The sequence below is a fragment of the Gymnoscopelus microlampas genome (genome assembly GCF_963454915.1).
Source record: "Gymnoscopelus microlampas genome assembly, chromosome: 1".
In the NCBI taxonomy this organism is placed as follows: domain Eukaryota; kingdom Metazoa; phylum Chordata; class Actinopteri; order Myctophiformes; family Myctophidae; genus Gymnoscopelus; species Gymnoscopelus microlampas.
In genome coordinates, this window is record NC_139962.1 from 15,017,905 (window position 1) to 15,033,788 (window position 15,884).

Sequence of the window (15,884 nt, forward strand, 5' to 3'; positions counted from 1 at the left end):
ACGAGTAAAATCCTAAATTGACTTGAGTAAAAGTACTAGTAAAAGTATTGGTATCAAAATGTACTTAAAGTACCAAAAGTAAAAGTACTAAAATGTTTGAAAATAGCCGATCTACAAGCTCACAACGCGTCGCATCCGCCTAGTTATAAAATAAGGTTGTGGTTAATGTATGTTTTATAATATAATAATTTATATCGGCAAAGTAACTAGTAACTAAAATTTTCAAATAATTGTAAAAGTACAATATTTGCCTCTGAGATGTAGTGGAGTAGAAGTAAAAGTACTGGAAATTGGAAATACTCCAGTAAAGTAAAAAATACCTCAAAATTGTACTTAAGTACAGTACTTTAGTAAATGTTCTTAGTTACTTTACACCACTGGATATAGATAAATCAGCGCGAAGACTCACTTTTATCTATTACTGATACGTTGCAGACCTGCTGAAATGAGGTCGCTATAGCTTCTGCCAGCAAAGCTCGGCGAACATGGACTATATCGCGTATCACAGAGCTCCACTGTATCGCTACAAGTCTAGCCGTTCCCCATCAATCCCTCACTCTGAATCCCGCTGCCAACGCTAATTACAGTAAAGTGGTGCAAAGCCTTTTCCTGCATTCAACTCATTCACTCTAATGGCAGTCTGGCTACATGGGGCTTGTTGGAGCTGGTCCCTGTAGGCTGGTTAAATACATCGCTGTTGTGTTTAACTATATATACTCTATGCACACACACACACACACACACACATGCGCGCGCATGCACGCATACACACATGCGCGCGCATGCACACATACACACCACTAAAAGTCAAAACTACAGTGCTATGGCTTAAACCATTTCTTATACTGTACATACATCTGAATATAACAAGTGTGTTGCACTCTCAGAATTAACCTCTTTGCGGGAAAAATGGCAGCAGTAGTTAACTTAAGATGAGAGGCATTTCATCACATTGTTACTTTTACCCCCCTTGCCAGATATCGATGAGTGTCGCATCTCCGATGACCTGTGTGGACAAGGCTCGTGTGTCAACACACCGGGAGACTTCGGGTGCGAGTGCTTCGAAGGATACGAGAGTGGCTTCATGATGATGAAGAACTGTATGGGTAAGAGTGTTGAATCCTCACGCGCTTTCACACTCTAGACACTCTAATATACACACTGCACGCGTACGACGAATCCTGTCACCGGTCATACCGGATCGCTCAGTTATATGCTTAACCAGGATGGAACGGTTCACATGAAATCATATTTAGTCTACGAGGAACTGAAGGGGGGAAACTTGATCTGCATAACAACTCTCGCTCTCACACCCTCTTTAAAGGGGCAGCATCTGAGCATGGAGGAGTGTGCCAACCCTATAAAAGGTTCTCTAAGTGTAGGGAAGGTTTGCCACAAGGTCCCAGCCCCAAGGTCCCAACCCAGCCATCTCACCCCTCCGTCTGGGGCCAGTGGCTCTGGTTGAAGCACTGGGGCCAACATCACCATGCCTGGAACTACACTGTTTAGAAGACTGATGTAATCTGAAATCTGTGGCGCTTTGTGTATATAAGAGAGACAAAGCGAGAGAGGGAAAAGAAAGACATACATACGCGCAGTCACGCGCGCACACACACACACACACACACACACACACACACACACACACACACGCGCGCGCGCGCGCGCGTGTGCGAGCGAGATAGAGAGAGAGAGAGGATCAGAGAAAAACGGAGTCGATAGAAAGAAGAAAATTTGAGATATGGAAGTGGACAAACAGAGAAAGAGAGAGTCTTTATTAGAAGCCCTGTGGGGCTTTGAGCCTTTGCAGACCGAACCCCTCAGCGCCACAAAAACACTCAATGACGTTTTAAAGATAACTGTTCTTTATTACATACTTGACTCACATACACACAAGAGAGCCCATTCAGCTGCCCTGTGAAATTAGTTTGACATGCAATTATGTTTCTGAATGATCTGCCATCTGTGAAAATGTTTGAAGTTTTTTTGTTGTTGTTGTTTTTCCCTGTACTGTATAATGATCCAGGTCTGCCTTTGGTTGAATTCCAGATTAAACTCAAAACAAATGCAATGTTATTAATTTCGTTATTAATTTGCCTTTGTGTGCGTGTGTGTGTGTGTGTGTGTGTGTGTGTGTGTGTGTGTGTGTGTGTGTGTGTGTGTGTGTGTGTGTGTGTGTGTGTGTGTGTGTGTGTGTGTGTGCGTGTGTGTGTGCGCATGTCTTCACCCTACCCTCCCAGACATTGACGAGTGCGAGCGGAACCCCCTGCTATGCCGTGGAGGAGAGTGCTTCAACACGGAGGGCAGCTTCCAGTGCTTGTGTCCCGATGGCCACGAGATCGCTCCCGACGGGTCAGCATGTCTGGGTGAGTGATGACGACGTCGTGAGGAGAGAGGAGATACATTTTGGATGATTGGTCCCTCTTCAAGATGTGTCTGCCCCCCCCATTTCACTAGGAATCTGTAATTGAATAATGTACAGGAAAAGTTTCCGCTCATCACTCAGTTACCCCCGAAAGTTACAAAGAACAAGGAAGTGGGCGGGAGTTGGAAGTGGTGTTATTTTGTCACTGGGCAGAGGGCCTATAGGCCTGTTCCTTTGGCAGGACAGCTTAGGATCTTCCCCCTCTGTCTGTCTATGGTTTGGTCTCTGTGTGTGGCCTAGTTTGGACTCTGTATGTGAGTGTGCGCGTGTGTGTGTGTGTGTGTGTGTGTGTGTGTGTGTGTGTGTGTGTGTGTGTGTGTGTGTGTGTGTGTGTGTGTGTGTGTGTGTGTGTGTGTGCGTGTGTGCGTGCGTGTGTGAGAAGAGGGGAGGGTTGTGTTTGAAGTCGAGGATTAACAGAGGTCTGCATATATTAATGTGTGGGATGTATACTCTTTGATAGATGAGCTGATAGTGATTGTAGACGTGTGTGTCCGGGCTGGTGTGTTTGTGTGTAGCCTAAGAATAGTCTGACTGAGTCATGATAAGAGAAGAAGATGAGGCCCAGATCTTTCTAAGGTACTCCTGTGATTGGTTTACGGTAATGATATAATTGGACGTTAGTCTCTGCATTTCATTGCTATGACCTAACGAAACGTGCGAAGGTCGGCGTCCATGACCTCATGTGGATCAACTACCCATTCCAGACCATTTATTTTCTTTATTACTTGTTCACGGAATAAAAGCAAAGAAATTATCAAAATGGTACTTATCATCATAACATTGTTGAAACCACCTCTGATTATCCCAAGTGTTGGAATGATAAAAAAAAAATTTGGGCATGTCATTGTAGGTGAACAATTTTCAAAGATTAGAAGAATTTTCATGACATGACACCATCGAGCGACTAGCCTAAGTATAGGCTAGTAAGTGGTTAAGACAAGTTGTGTAAGATTCACAGTACTCATGTACTGTGTTCCACACTTGGAACATTTGAAGATTGTGGTTACTGCAGGCTACCATAGGTTTTATTGCTGTAACTATGAGAGCTATATCTTAGCATAATTGACAGAAACTAAAATTGGAAAGCATTATGGGGAGGTATTGCATTGTACATTTATTCCTTCATTTATCTTCTCTTTCACAGACATCAACGAGTGTGAGTTGAGTGACAGGCTGTGTCGGAACGGCCAATGCATCAACATGATTGGCCGCTACCAGTGTGCCTGTGACACAGGATACAAATCAACTGAGAACAGACTGGAATGTGTTGGTAAATATATGACCTTATCACTCATTGTGTCATTGCGACATATTAACTGACTTTTATGGTTCCTGCAATGTGTACCGTATGTGACTCTGTGTGTGTGTGTGTGTGTGTGTGTGTGTGTGTGTGTGTGTGTGTGTGTGTGTGTGTGTGTGTGTGTGTGTGTGTGTGTGTGTGTGTGTGTGTGTGTGTGTGTGTGTGTGTGTGTGCGCGTGTGCGTGTGTGTGTGTGTGTGTGTGTGTTTCCCTCTTCCAGACATTGATGAGTGCACCATTGAGAATGGAGGCTGTGAGACGTTCTGTACCAACTCAGAGGGCAGCTATGAGTGTAGCTGCCACAGTGGATATGCCCTGATGCCCGACCTCAGGAGCTGCACTGGTTAGCATTATGTTCCATTCTTGTTCTGCCAGATACACAGTAAAATCCCCTAATCATCAAGCCTGATATCACAGCTTTGTAGTTCTAGCCATGTACAGTTCTGTACTGATTTGCATGATATTGCAGGCACTCAAGCAGGCAGTAATTTGACATGAAAGAGCTGTTATTAGTTTTTTATTAGTTTTTATTAGTTTTATTATCTCAGGTACTTTGTAAATTATGTAGATAACTTGTTTGGCCTTCTGTTGTTCTCTTGTTTGATCTCCTTCCCACTTGCCCCCCACCCCTCTTCTTCTTCTTCCTCCCCCCTCTTCTTTCTATGGAAATTAACGTTGCGATGGGAACAATGTACAAAAACGAATTTCCCCCACTTTTTTACCTTGTAAACCTGTGATGTGACAATAAACCTGATTCTGATTCTGATTCTGATTCTGTAACATGACCAAAACCTTACTATAGCCTACTATATATACACTATAGCCTTATCTATTCTATATAACTCTATGTAGTGCTTATCCACTACAAGAAAGCACAGACAGATCTAACCACTTTCAACCTGGCATCCCTATTTTGGGCATGTTATTATAGTACACTCAACATGTCACATCATGACGCGTGAAAAAAACAACCCTTTAAATCCATTAAATATTACATACGTCTATCAATATATCGTCGCATTTTCAGCTTCTTTTTTTTTTCATAAATCAACGCTATTGAACACCCACAAAAATGTGAACCAATAAAAAGCGCCTCCCAACTCCATTGGATCCTCAAACTGGCAGGGTTTTTCCCCCGTAGTCTGTTAAAACTATGCAGTCAGTGTACCTGTTTATTAAACTTAGCACTGACGCTAATGTTATGAAAACAAGTAATTCTATTTCTAAAATCTATGAAGTGTTTAATGAGGAGAGCAAGCCCCCATTTGAAACCTCTCCCTCCGCTGCGATTGGAGCAATTGTCAGGCGTCAGCTGTTCGGACAAAACTCCTAAATCCACTTGAGCTGGATTTGGGTAAAGTGGTGATAATATAATGATACATGCAAGTATCTGACAATATATAAAGTCACTATACCAACTTTGATGAGGCAGTATTGCTTTGTTTTAAAACAATATAAGGTTTTCTTCATTTCCTGAAAAACGTATATTTAGTTTTTTCATTTCCTGAAAAATTTGCGTTTTGGAGTTAGCTGATTGCGGCCGGACAGCAGAGATATATGGATATACAAGGTTTCTTCATGACAGCGCCAATATATCAATCTATATCTATCAATCTATAAGTGTATGGTACGTCCCTGTACATTGCTCAAATTGTGTCCAGCTGTAGTGACTTTTTACTGATAAATGTCAAGAACCATACGAGAATACGAGACAGATTGACAGCATCTTCAGCCTCAGAGGGATTGTAATTCCACATCATTGCTCTTTATCTCACCTTGGCACAGTGTAATTCTCTTTCTATTGGGTGTTGCTGGCACCATAAAAACAGAGGAATTCGCTCACCAAATAGCTCCCGTTAAAAAAAGGATTTTTAATTTGCAACAGTGGCAACGTTGTGAGAACGCACCCGTTCCCCCTCAGCCTGCACTGGCAACACACATCAGTTACAACACTATGACCCTGACCCGATGTGAACCTCACCATCTAGTGGAGCAGTGGTTCCCAAATATAGAGTTGTGACCCAAAATGAGACATGTTTTTATGGGTCGCTAGTAAATACCATGTTCCTTTTTTACCTTTCCTACGTCAAAAATAGCGGAAATGGCACGTCTACAAGCTCACAACGCAGTGTTGTAAGTAATTGTGTGGAGCAGCTATTTTCTTTAAAAAAAAATAGGGTTTAAGAGGTTAATTCATATGTTTAAAAAAAATAAAATTGTTTGGGTTCCCACGAGACACCAAATGTTTCTTCTTTTTGGGTCTCAGGCTGACAGAGTTTGTGAACCCACAGTCTAGAGAGCATTCGTTTTCTGTTGCGCTGCATTGCGTCACAACATTGTGTGCTATCAGCCAGACCCTGGAATGGCAGCAACTATTTTTCCCTCTCTATTCATATTTTGCAGTGGAATGTACTTCCTGTATTCGAACGCCAAATGCTAACTTTAGTAATGTGTCCCTCCCATGCTACCCCCCCACCCCTGCCACCCCCAGACATTGATGAGTGTGAGGAGAGCCCGGACATCTGCGATGGGGGCCAGTGCACCAACACACCGGGGACATACCAGTGTCTCTGCTACGACGGCTTCATGTCGTCTGAGGATATGAAGACCTGCCTTGGTAATGGCCGCATGTTTATCCCCACAGTAAAAAAAACAAACAAGAAAACAACAAAAAAAACACTGCAACAATGACCTTGAAGGCCACCAGACGTGCAAGTGTCAAACACACACACACACACACACACACGCACACGCACACGCACACGCACACACACACACACACACACACACACACACACACACACACACACACACACACACACACACACACACACACACACACACACACACACACACACACATACAGCAGTGTATTGCTGCACACGTTTCCTTATTTGGTCAGAGTAAACACAACTTTAGGCTTCACAGGAAGCCATGTGATTTTCAGATTTTTATTATATTGTTAATTTGTTTCCTAAATGCGCATGAACGCTTGCATTTTAAATCATCAAATGTTTGACAGAATTGGTCGGTGAAAATTCATTTATTTATTTTGCTTTAACATTGCTTAATTCTTGAATTTTTCGTTTTTTGTTTTAATCACATGAACATACTTATAATTTTCCTCTCTCTCTGCCTTTCTCCTTCCTCTCGTTTCTTCCTGCGTAGACGTGGACGAGTGCGAGTTGAACCCGAACATCTGCCTGAGTGGAAACTGTGAAAATACGAGGGGCTCCTTCATCTGCCACTGTGACCTGGGATACTCGGTACGCAAGGGAACCACCGGCTGTACAGGTGAGGTTACACACACACACACACACACACACACACACACACACACACACACACGCTAGGCCTGTCACAATTATTACATAATCGTCTAATCGCAATTATTTTATATATTCGCATAATCAATTCCATGTTAAAAAATGTCATATATTTTCAAAAAATGACAAAAATAGTGGAAATAGCAGATCTGTAAGCTCACTATTTCCACTATTAATGTTCATTTTTAAGTATAAAGTAATTATTATTATCTTATTATTATCAGTTATCTGTCATATCTGCCCTGTGCAACTTTTGTTTCCGAAAGCTAAAAAGAATTACGCGCGCACACACACAGGCACACGCACGCACACGCACACAGCACACTGTGTAATTAGTCTTATTAAAAGAAGTACGGATACGTCGGGTCGTACACATACAGTACACACAAAAAAAATAGCTGTGGACGGGGAGTGAAAGTGAGAGTGAGAGGTTGGTGGTGAGTCAGGAAAAGGCCTGCTGCTGCAGAGGTGCTTTAGGGAGGACAGCGAGGGAGGTGAGGACTGACTGAACCCTGTTGGGTCAACAAGGAGCCGCCGATCTAATGTTACTCACATAGCCAAACATACAGGGTGTGCTCCCGTCTGGATGTATCACACACACACACACACACACACACACACACACACACACACACTCTTACGCGCGCACCGGCAGCAGTGAGATCACCGTCTCCTTGTCAGATGCATGCTTCAGATTACACCTTTTGTTTGTTACGTGGCTGTCCTTTCATTAAAGGCCGGTTTAAACATTACGTGATGGTTGGAAGAGCACCCGCCGCAAAGACGTAATCACCTGTACCGGCTCCAGAACACATAAATACAATGTCCGGTAGTCCTTGACTTAGGTTGTGGGACCCTTGCTCTCCCCGACCTCGCACACCTCGTCCAGTCTGATGATTTATAAGGAGCCTTTTAACAAGGTGAGGGGGTGGGGTGGGGGGGGGGGGGGACCGAGGAGGAGGCTGGTGGTGGAGCATATTGGCTGCTGATCCAAATCTGGCATTATTTGCTCTCCTCCACAGGCTCCCAGCACACAATGGTCTCCATGAGTCAGCCTTGCTGTCGGCAGCAGCGCTGTGTTTTCCCTAAGTCACAAACAAACACATCTGTCTTAAGTGTGATTCAGCCCCCTTAAGTGTCCCTCAGCACGCACCCATATTCACACACATACACACACACACACCTATTCCCATTCTAATACCATGCAGATGTTAATATTGTATTTTCATTGTTTGGAGAGGGCCGGAATCACGGCGCAGCCTGTTCTGATTCACAGGTTTGGAATTCCAACCTCGGTATGGGACGGAATACGTCTGCGATTCTGTTCAGGCACACAGGGTGTCTTAGCTGTGTGTACAAGTGAACAGACCTACGTCTGTTCCAATTGGGCTCAGTCTCAAATATTCCTATAGCCACATGCTATGGGAAATGTACGCTTAATAGGCTGTTATTGATTTGTGGTATGTGGGTTGTGTTGATAATGGGCCTTGTTGAGATGAAGACGTTCCAGAGCTGTGTGTGTGTGTGTGTGTGTGTGTGTGTGTGTGTGTGTGTGTGTGTGTGTGTGTGTGTGTGTGTGTCGTGTGTGTGTGTGTGTGTGTGCGTGCGTTACGGTGTGTGAGCGCTCTTATGCTCTCATGCCCAGATTTGCTCCAGCTGTTGACAAAGCTCCCCAGGGAATCATTTCTCTCTTTTATTCCCCAATGCTGAGCACTTAAAGACAGGGCGTGAATATGTGCATACATGTGACTGTGAGTGTTTGTTTTTGTAATGCGTGTGTGTGTGTGTGTGTGTGTGTGTGTGTGTGTGTGTGTGTGTGTGTGTGTGTGTGTGTTTGCGCGTGTGTGTGTATGTGTGTGTGTGTGTGTGTGTGTGTGTGTGTGTGTGTGTATTGGATTGTTAGAATAGGGTGGGGGTACATGCATCGGTGGAGCATGAGGTTAACAATCCCTGGGAGTGTCTTGCTGTAGCTGTAAGCTCCCAAAGAGACCCGGCGCTCAGCACATCAGGCCAGAGGTTTGGAGATTGCGTGTTTGCTAAGTGACGTATCGAGCCAAGAAACGGGTTTGTTCAGGGCTCTTATATGGTCTTTAGCAAAACTGTTATTACTGAATAGATCGTTTAAGCTGATTCTCCACATAGGCAGACTAGACAGTCAGCCTGACACATGGGCTGGTGGGGAAGGACGAAAAACGGTCAGGGAGGGTTGACAGTCAAGGCACCGAGATAAACAGTTTATGACAGGCAGAGGCAATCTATGCAACATTTCCCTATCCGTCCACGCCTTTTTTTTGTCCTTCAGCTGTCAAACCCTAGCCTGGTTAAATCAACCCTCTTCTTTGATGAGCTCTGTGTGTGTGTGTGTGTGCGTGCGTGTGCGCGTGTGTGTGTTTGTGTGTGTGCGTGTGTGTGTGTGTGTGTGTGTGTGTGTGTGTGTGTGTGTGTGTGTGTGTGTGTGTGTGTGTGTGTGTGTGTGTGTGTGTGTGTGTGTGTGTGTGTGTGTGTGTGTGTTTGTGTGTGTGTTTGTATTACTATACTTGTGAGGACCAAGTATAGTAGAATTTGAAGAAATATACATTGTGAGGACCGTTTTCCTGGTCCTCACAATGCAAATGGTTGTTTTATAGTTTAAAAAAACATTTTTAGATATACCTTTTCAATTAGAAAAACATTCAGGTTAGGATTAGACATTTAGAGGTTAGGTTTGGGGATTGGAATTAGAGTTAAACATGACTTAGTTGTGCGCCAGTGTCATGCACCGAAAAACAGCCGATCTATAAGCCCACAACGCGTCGCAGCGCGACGCGTTGTGGGCTTGTAGATCTGCTGTTTTTCGGCTTTAGGCTTACGGTTAAAAAAATATATATTTTTTTAAAATGACATAAAATGGCTGTCCTAAAGCGTTGATGTCCTCACAAGTATACTGTAGTAATACAAACCTGTGTGTGTGTGCGTGTGCGTGTGCGTGTGCGTGTGCGTGTGCGTGTGCGTGTGCGTGTGTGCGTGTCTATTTGCTCTGTCAGCTGTGAGTGCTGCCCTGACACATGCCTCGCATGCAACAGCTCTTGCTCTCCACATGAGCGTGTGTGTTTGCTCTGCGCTCTCTGGCATCAAAGGCTTGTGGAAATTATCTTTAATTCCGTCTGTAATTGGAGAGATGCGTGCGTTTGCAGCCCTCACATTAACCCCGCCATCAAATGTGGTGTAAATACACCGTATACCCTTTTCCTTCAGAAGGACTGTAAAACCAGAGGCGCTCATCTCTAATTGAAAGTGTCGCCAATTACTACCTTCGTGAAAACAGACGCAAAGGCAGGAATGTGTCTCATTGACGGATATAAAACCCAACATCTCTGTTCCACTCATGACATGGACTTTCTTGGACGTGTGCTTGTGTACCAGTGGTGGAAAGTAACTAAGTACATTTACTTAAGTAAAATTTTGAGGTAATTGTACTTTACTTGAGTATTTCCAATTTCCAATACTTTTACTTCTACTCCACTACATTTCAGAGGCAAATATTGTACTTTTAGTTACTTGTTACTTTCCAGATATAAATTATTACATTAAAAAACATACAATAACCACTTTAGCCCTATTTTATACCTAGACTATTTGAAAATAGCCGATCTACAAGCTCACAACGTGTCGCATCGCGACGCGTTGTGAGCTTGCAGATCTGCTATTTTAAAATATTTTAGTACTTGTACTTTTGGTACTTTAAGTACATTTTGATGCCAATACTTTCGTACTTTTACTCAAGTAAATTTTGAATTCAGGACTTTTACTTGTAACAGAGTATTTCTATATTGCAGTATTGGTACTTTTACTTAAGTAAAGAATTTGAGTACTTTTTCCACCACTGTTGTGTACACACACGCTCGCACACACATTTGTGCAAACCCCTTTCGGAATTGAATCAGTCAGTCCTCAGGCCCAGGGCCAGGTATTGTGTTGGTCAGAAGTTTTCCAGAGGCTTGTTTTTGTGCAAATCAATAGGCGTCATTGTTCGGGCCTCTTACGGGCGTTTTTCTATTGTGCGGCGCAGCCTTGATCATGTCAAAGCAAGTCATCACCCATGATCAGATTAGCTGCCTGTGGAACAAGAGACGTAAAGGCATCTACTGTACGAGACGGCTCATACCATACTAGAAATATATAGCATACTAACTGCTCGTTAGAAAGCCTTATTGGTTACACCCTGCAGGATGTAAACACTTACGTAGCTTCGAAGGAAGCTGAGGAGAATTTAATGGAAGCCAACTTAATGGAGGCCGTTAATTGTCCTCATTTATAATGTCCAGAACTACATATCACAAAGGGCTGGTGCATATACAGCAAGGTATTTTTGTATTTGCATCTAATAAGTGTCCCTTCCCTTAGAAGAGTGAAAGTAGAATTTAAAATGACTTTGTAATGAAAGGATGGTTGTTTATTTGTAGGGTTGTGCCATAACCACATGCTTTTATAGAAATTGTACTTAGGGGAAAGATTAAGATTTCCAATCCTGACAGAGAGGATTTGGCTCAAATAAAGTCAAAACTCCTAGTTGTTCAGTCAAGGCATGTGCAATGTGGGATGTTTCTATCCTGCTCTGTCTTTTATAAATCTCTGGACACCCTTAAACAATTAAAAAAAAGAAAAACAGAGACTGGGCTATCTAAAAATCCCCACAGCAAGGCTATTTAACCAAGATAATGTTCCCTGCGGTTCCTTGACAGCTTACCAGAAAGATTAGCTCAGTCCTCTCTTGTCTTCTCACTCCACAATGCCAAGAGAGGGACTGTGTGTGCATCCAAATCACTAGACCATCAGAATGGTGATGTTGTTGTTTTTCACACAGAACACTGTTTCTTCTCCACCAGATATCAATGAGTGTGAGATTGGAGCTCACAACTGTGACAGACAGGCCACCTGCACCAACACGGCGGGCAGCTTCAAATGCAGCTGTGCTCCAGGCTGGATTGGCGATGGTCTCAAATGCACAGGTATGTACTGTATGTATGTACAGTAAGAATCCTGTTCAGCACAAGGACAAGTACAGTTTTTGTGTTATTTACTTTTTTTACTTTGTCAAACAACAAACTGTTATTTGCTTCCTGAAAATAACAGATTTTAAATTGTTTGAAAGAGTTGGAAGACAGATTTTATTCATAGTAGCAGCTGGTCATGGTATCGCTGATCATTTGTGTGGGTTTTCAGACCTCGACGAGTGTTCCAATGGCACCCACATGTGCAGCAACAATGCCAACTGCATGAACACCATGGGCTCCTACCGCTGTGTCTGCAAGGATGGATTCTCTGGAGATGGATTTTACTGCTCAGGTCTCGTCCACACACACACACACACACACACACACACACACACACACACACACACACACACACACACACCACAAACCTGTCTGCTTGGTAAACTGGTAAAAAAAGATATACACAGGTGTATATGTGCGTTTTGCATCATTTATGTGTGTGTGTGTGTGTGTGTGTGTGTGTGTGTGTGTGTGTGTGTGTGTGTGTGTGTGTGTGTGTGTGTGTGTGTGTGTGTGTGTGTGTGTGTGTGTGTGTGTGTGTGTGTGTGTGTGTGTGTGTGTGTGTGTTTTCCCCCCACAGACAGCGATGAGTGTGCAGACAACGGCAACCTGTGTGAGAGCGGTCACTGCCTGAACATGCCCGGGGGTTACCGCTGTGAGTGCGACATGGGATTCATCCCCAACATTGATGGCAAGGCCTGTGAGGGTAAGACAAATTCAACGCACCTTAATCCTGACTCATTGACTTGACTTTGGACACAAGGATCCAGTGTCTTATAGAAGTATACACAGTAAAACCCTGAGTGTTAACCACATAAACCCTTCTTTTTGAAATTGTACTTGTATACGTTTATTTGGACATTACAGCGCATATTAATGAACACCACACATACAATGCTGTGTAAATACACCGGATTTAGCAAGATGCTAATTTCCATCCGTAGTCCCCATACAGTACATAAAACAGGCAACATTACAAAAAAGAGCACATGATATAAACATAAAGGGTACAAACAGAAGAGAAAAAAATAAGGTAAAAAAGGCCTAGTTTTGACCTAAAATACAAGACACTAAATGGGCTAAAACCTACATTTTAGCCCATTTAGAAATGTTCACATGTTTGATTGTCCATGATCCATCCTTTTAGTTGGACCTTAAAAGATGTACAGGATGGACACTCTCTTATGTTAGTGGGTAGATTTTTCCAAATTGCGCTTCCTTGAACTGAAAAGGAATTTTGCGCAAAGGCTGTGTGTCTAGACTGCACCTCACAATCCCCTCTGGTGACGGCCCTTGTACTGATACCTGTGTCGGGCTTCCGTTTTATAAATTATAAAAAGGAGACGGGCATAAACCACGTCAAGTTTTATACACGATACATGCCTGTTTAAAGAGCTTCCAGATATCAAAGGTAAAAAAATATATATTTTTGTAGGATGCTGATGTGATGGTACATGTTTTTTTTTAAATCAAATACCATTATGGCTCTCTTATATAACTGTTCTAGGGGCTTGAGAGTCGTCACACCTGTGCAAGACCAATTTGTGAAACAGTACTCGATGTGAGAGAAGATCACACAGTGCAATTCTATTCTTAGTAAAAGGGGCCTGAGTTGCAACTGTACTCGGACCGCAATTTTCCATCTACCCCAAATCTCTTCGCCAAAAATAGCCGATCTATGTAGATTTGCTTGGTTTTTGGCTAATGATCCCCCCAGAATATGGATGCTGGGGTTCAAGTGTAGCCTGATTATCAGACTGAAGCTGCGTGGAGCAGTCCACCCAGAGAGTGGGCGGGGTCTATGGTCTGGAACCAGGCTAGTTCAAGTGGTTAATCTTTGTTTAAAAAATATATGTTCTGTTAATTGAGTTTTGGGAATTTCAGGTCATACAGGCATGGACTGAAGTATCAAGTGGTTAATTTAACTCTGAGAGTGTACGAATGGAACCAAATGGAACCTTTCATATGAGGGCCCATTTGGTTATGTTTGTACACTCTCAGAATTACAAATTGATAAATGACTACAGTATTTTACTGTGTACTGTACAATCATGCAAATGTATTATATATATTTTGAAACACTGAAGAGAGTCCAATAACGTGTCAAATGGAAGGTTAAAACAATTCCCAAACAATATTATTAATGGTAACGTTCTGACCGTAGATAGATAGATAGATAGATAGATAGATAGATCATTTTATTTCTGTGTCCTGCACACAAAGTGCCCAACCCTCATGGGTTTATAAGACACCATTTTACACTTACAACATGTTTTACAATATATTCACATTCAATTATATCTCAGAATTATACAGAGTGTTCTGTCTTCTCTCCCAAGCTTGACAAATAAAATCTGCCGCAACCAAAGCTCCTTTAACAAAACATATCTCAAGCTTTTCATAATCATCTAACTCAAAGAAATCATCACAAATAGAAGACATCTTACTGACAAATACCTCTCTTATATCATCATATTTAGAGCAGTAAAACAAAAAGCGAACCTCATTTTCAATTTCACCAAGTTCATAAAACAAACAGTATCTCTGTTCCTCTGGGGTGCATTAAACCTGCCAGTCTCTAGAACTAATGGTAATGTTCCTGACTGTATTTGTGCACAGAGAGATCGTTGTCTTTTGCTTAAATTATACTTCACCGTATAGGCTCTTCATCAGGCAAATTAGTTTCTGACAGACAAAGGAACATATATACAAAAATCATTGGCTATATAAACCAGCATACGCCACTCACAGGGACAAGTACCTGTCTCTCCACCCCTCAGAGGAGTGCTCAATGCCTGGGCAGAAAAAGAGTCCAACAATGGCCATTTCTTAAGATATATATATATAAAAAAACGGGAAATATGTGTTTCATATGAAACCAGTCGTGCCGCTGTTCTACAGATGATGAGGAGTGTGTTATGACGCGTTTACTCCCCTCATTGGTCACAGATCAATGCCATGCACTCTTGCCAGTCATAACACTGACTGGAATCCGACCAATCAGCAGACTGATGTCTGAGACATCCTGAAATAACCTGCTCGGCTCCGTGTGCCCGCCTGCCTTAACTGAGCCGGGAGAGTAATGACTTGTGCAGAGTTTAGATGTGGAAGAGCACAATTTCATAACCTTGGCTGCTCCGTCCAGTGAGTGTGTATGTAGCGTGCACACATGCGTCCGTGCGTGCGTGTGTGTGTGTGTGTGTGTGTGTGTCTGGGTCTATGTCTGGGCATTTTTTTGCCCCAGAACTGTCAGTCCTTAGCAGAGGTGAGCAGCCTTCACTTCCTATTGCTCTCTGCCAACTTTCCACCTCTGTCTCATGATCCACTAATCCTTCACAGCTGGGATTCTCTCTCTCTCTCTCTCTCTCTCTCTCTCTCTCTCTCTCTCTCTCTCTCTCTCTCTCTCTCTCTCTCTCTCTCTCTCTCTCTCTCTCTCTCCCCCTCTCACTCTCTCCCTGTCTCGTTTCTCTCTCACAGACATAGATGAGTGTACATTTTCGGATATCTGTGTCAACGGACGGTGCCAGAACATTCCGGGACTGTTTAGATGTGAATGCAACAGTGGCTACGAGCTGGACAGGAGTGGAGGCAACTGCACAGGTAACACCAGTGAACACCCGTATACGCCTCGCCAGCCTGGTGCTGCAGTGGCTCTATTACAATGTTTCCCAAACAGTCTTTTGTAGTTTTTGTTGTTTTCAAACAACAAAAAAATCATTAAAAACGAATCAAAAAACAATTTTTCCAAAATCATTTAATAAATAAAAAACTAAAATCAAAGAATAGCTAAAGAGTGTGAAA

The 15,884-nt window shown here is 42.9% G+C and overlaps 1 protein-coding gene across 1 annotated transcript in view; it reads left to right on the forward strand.

The window, feature by feature from the left end:
• Positions 1 to 15,884, forward strand: part of fbn1 (fibrillin 1) — an 81,934-nt gene that overhangs the window by 41,226 nt on the left and 24,824 nt on the right. The window contains exons 27-36 of the mRNA XM_084053879.1: positions 978 to 1,106; positions 2,241 to 2,366; positions 3,570 to 3,695; positions 3,945 to 4,067; positions 6,216 to 6,341; positions 6,893 to 7,018; positions 11,916 to 12,038; positions 12,253 to 12,375; positions 12,664 to 12,789; positions 15,561 to 15,683. Coding sequence (XP_083910005.1) covers positions 978 to 1,106; positions 2,241 to 2,366; positions 3,570 to 3,695; positions 3,945 to 4,067; positions 6,216 to 6,341; positions 6,893 to 7,018; positions 11,916 to 12,038; positions 12,253 to 12,375; positions 12,664 to 12,789; positions 15,561 to 15,683 — 1,251 coding nt within the window. The remainder of the gene's footprint in view (positions 1 to 977; positions 1,107 to 2,240; positions 2,367 to 3,569; positions 3,696 to 3,944; positions 4,068 to 6,215; positions 6,342 to 6,892; positions 7,019 to 11,915; positions 12,039 to 12,252; positions 12,376 to 12,663; positions 12,790 to 15,560; positions 15,684 to 15,884) is intronic.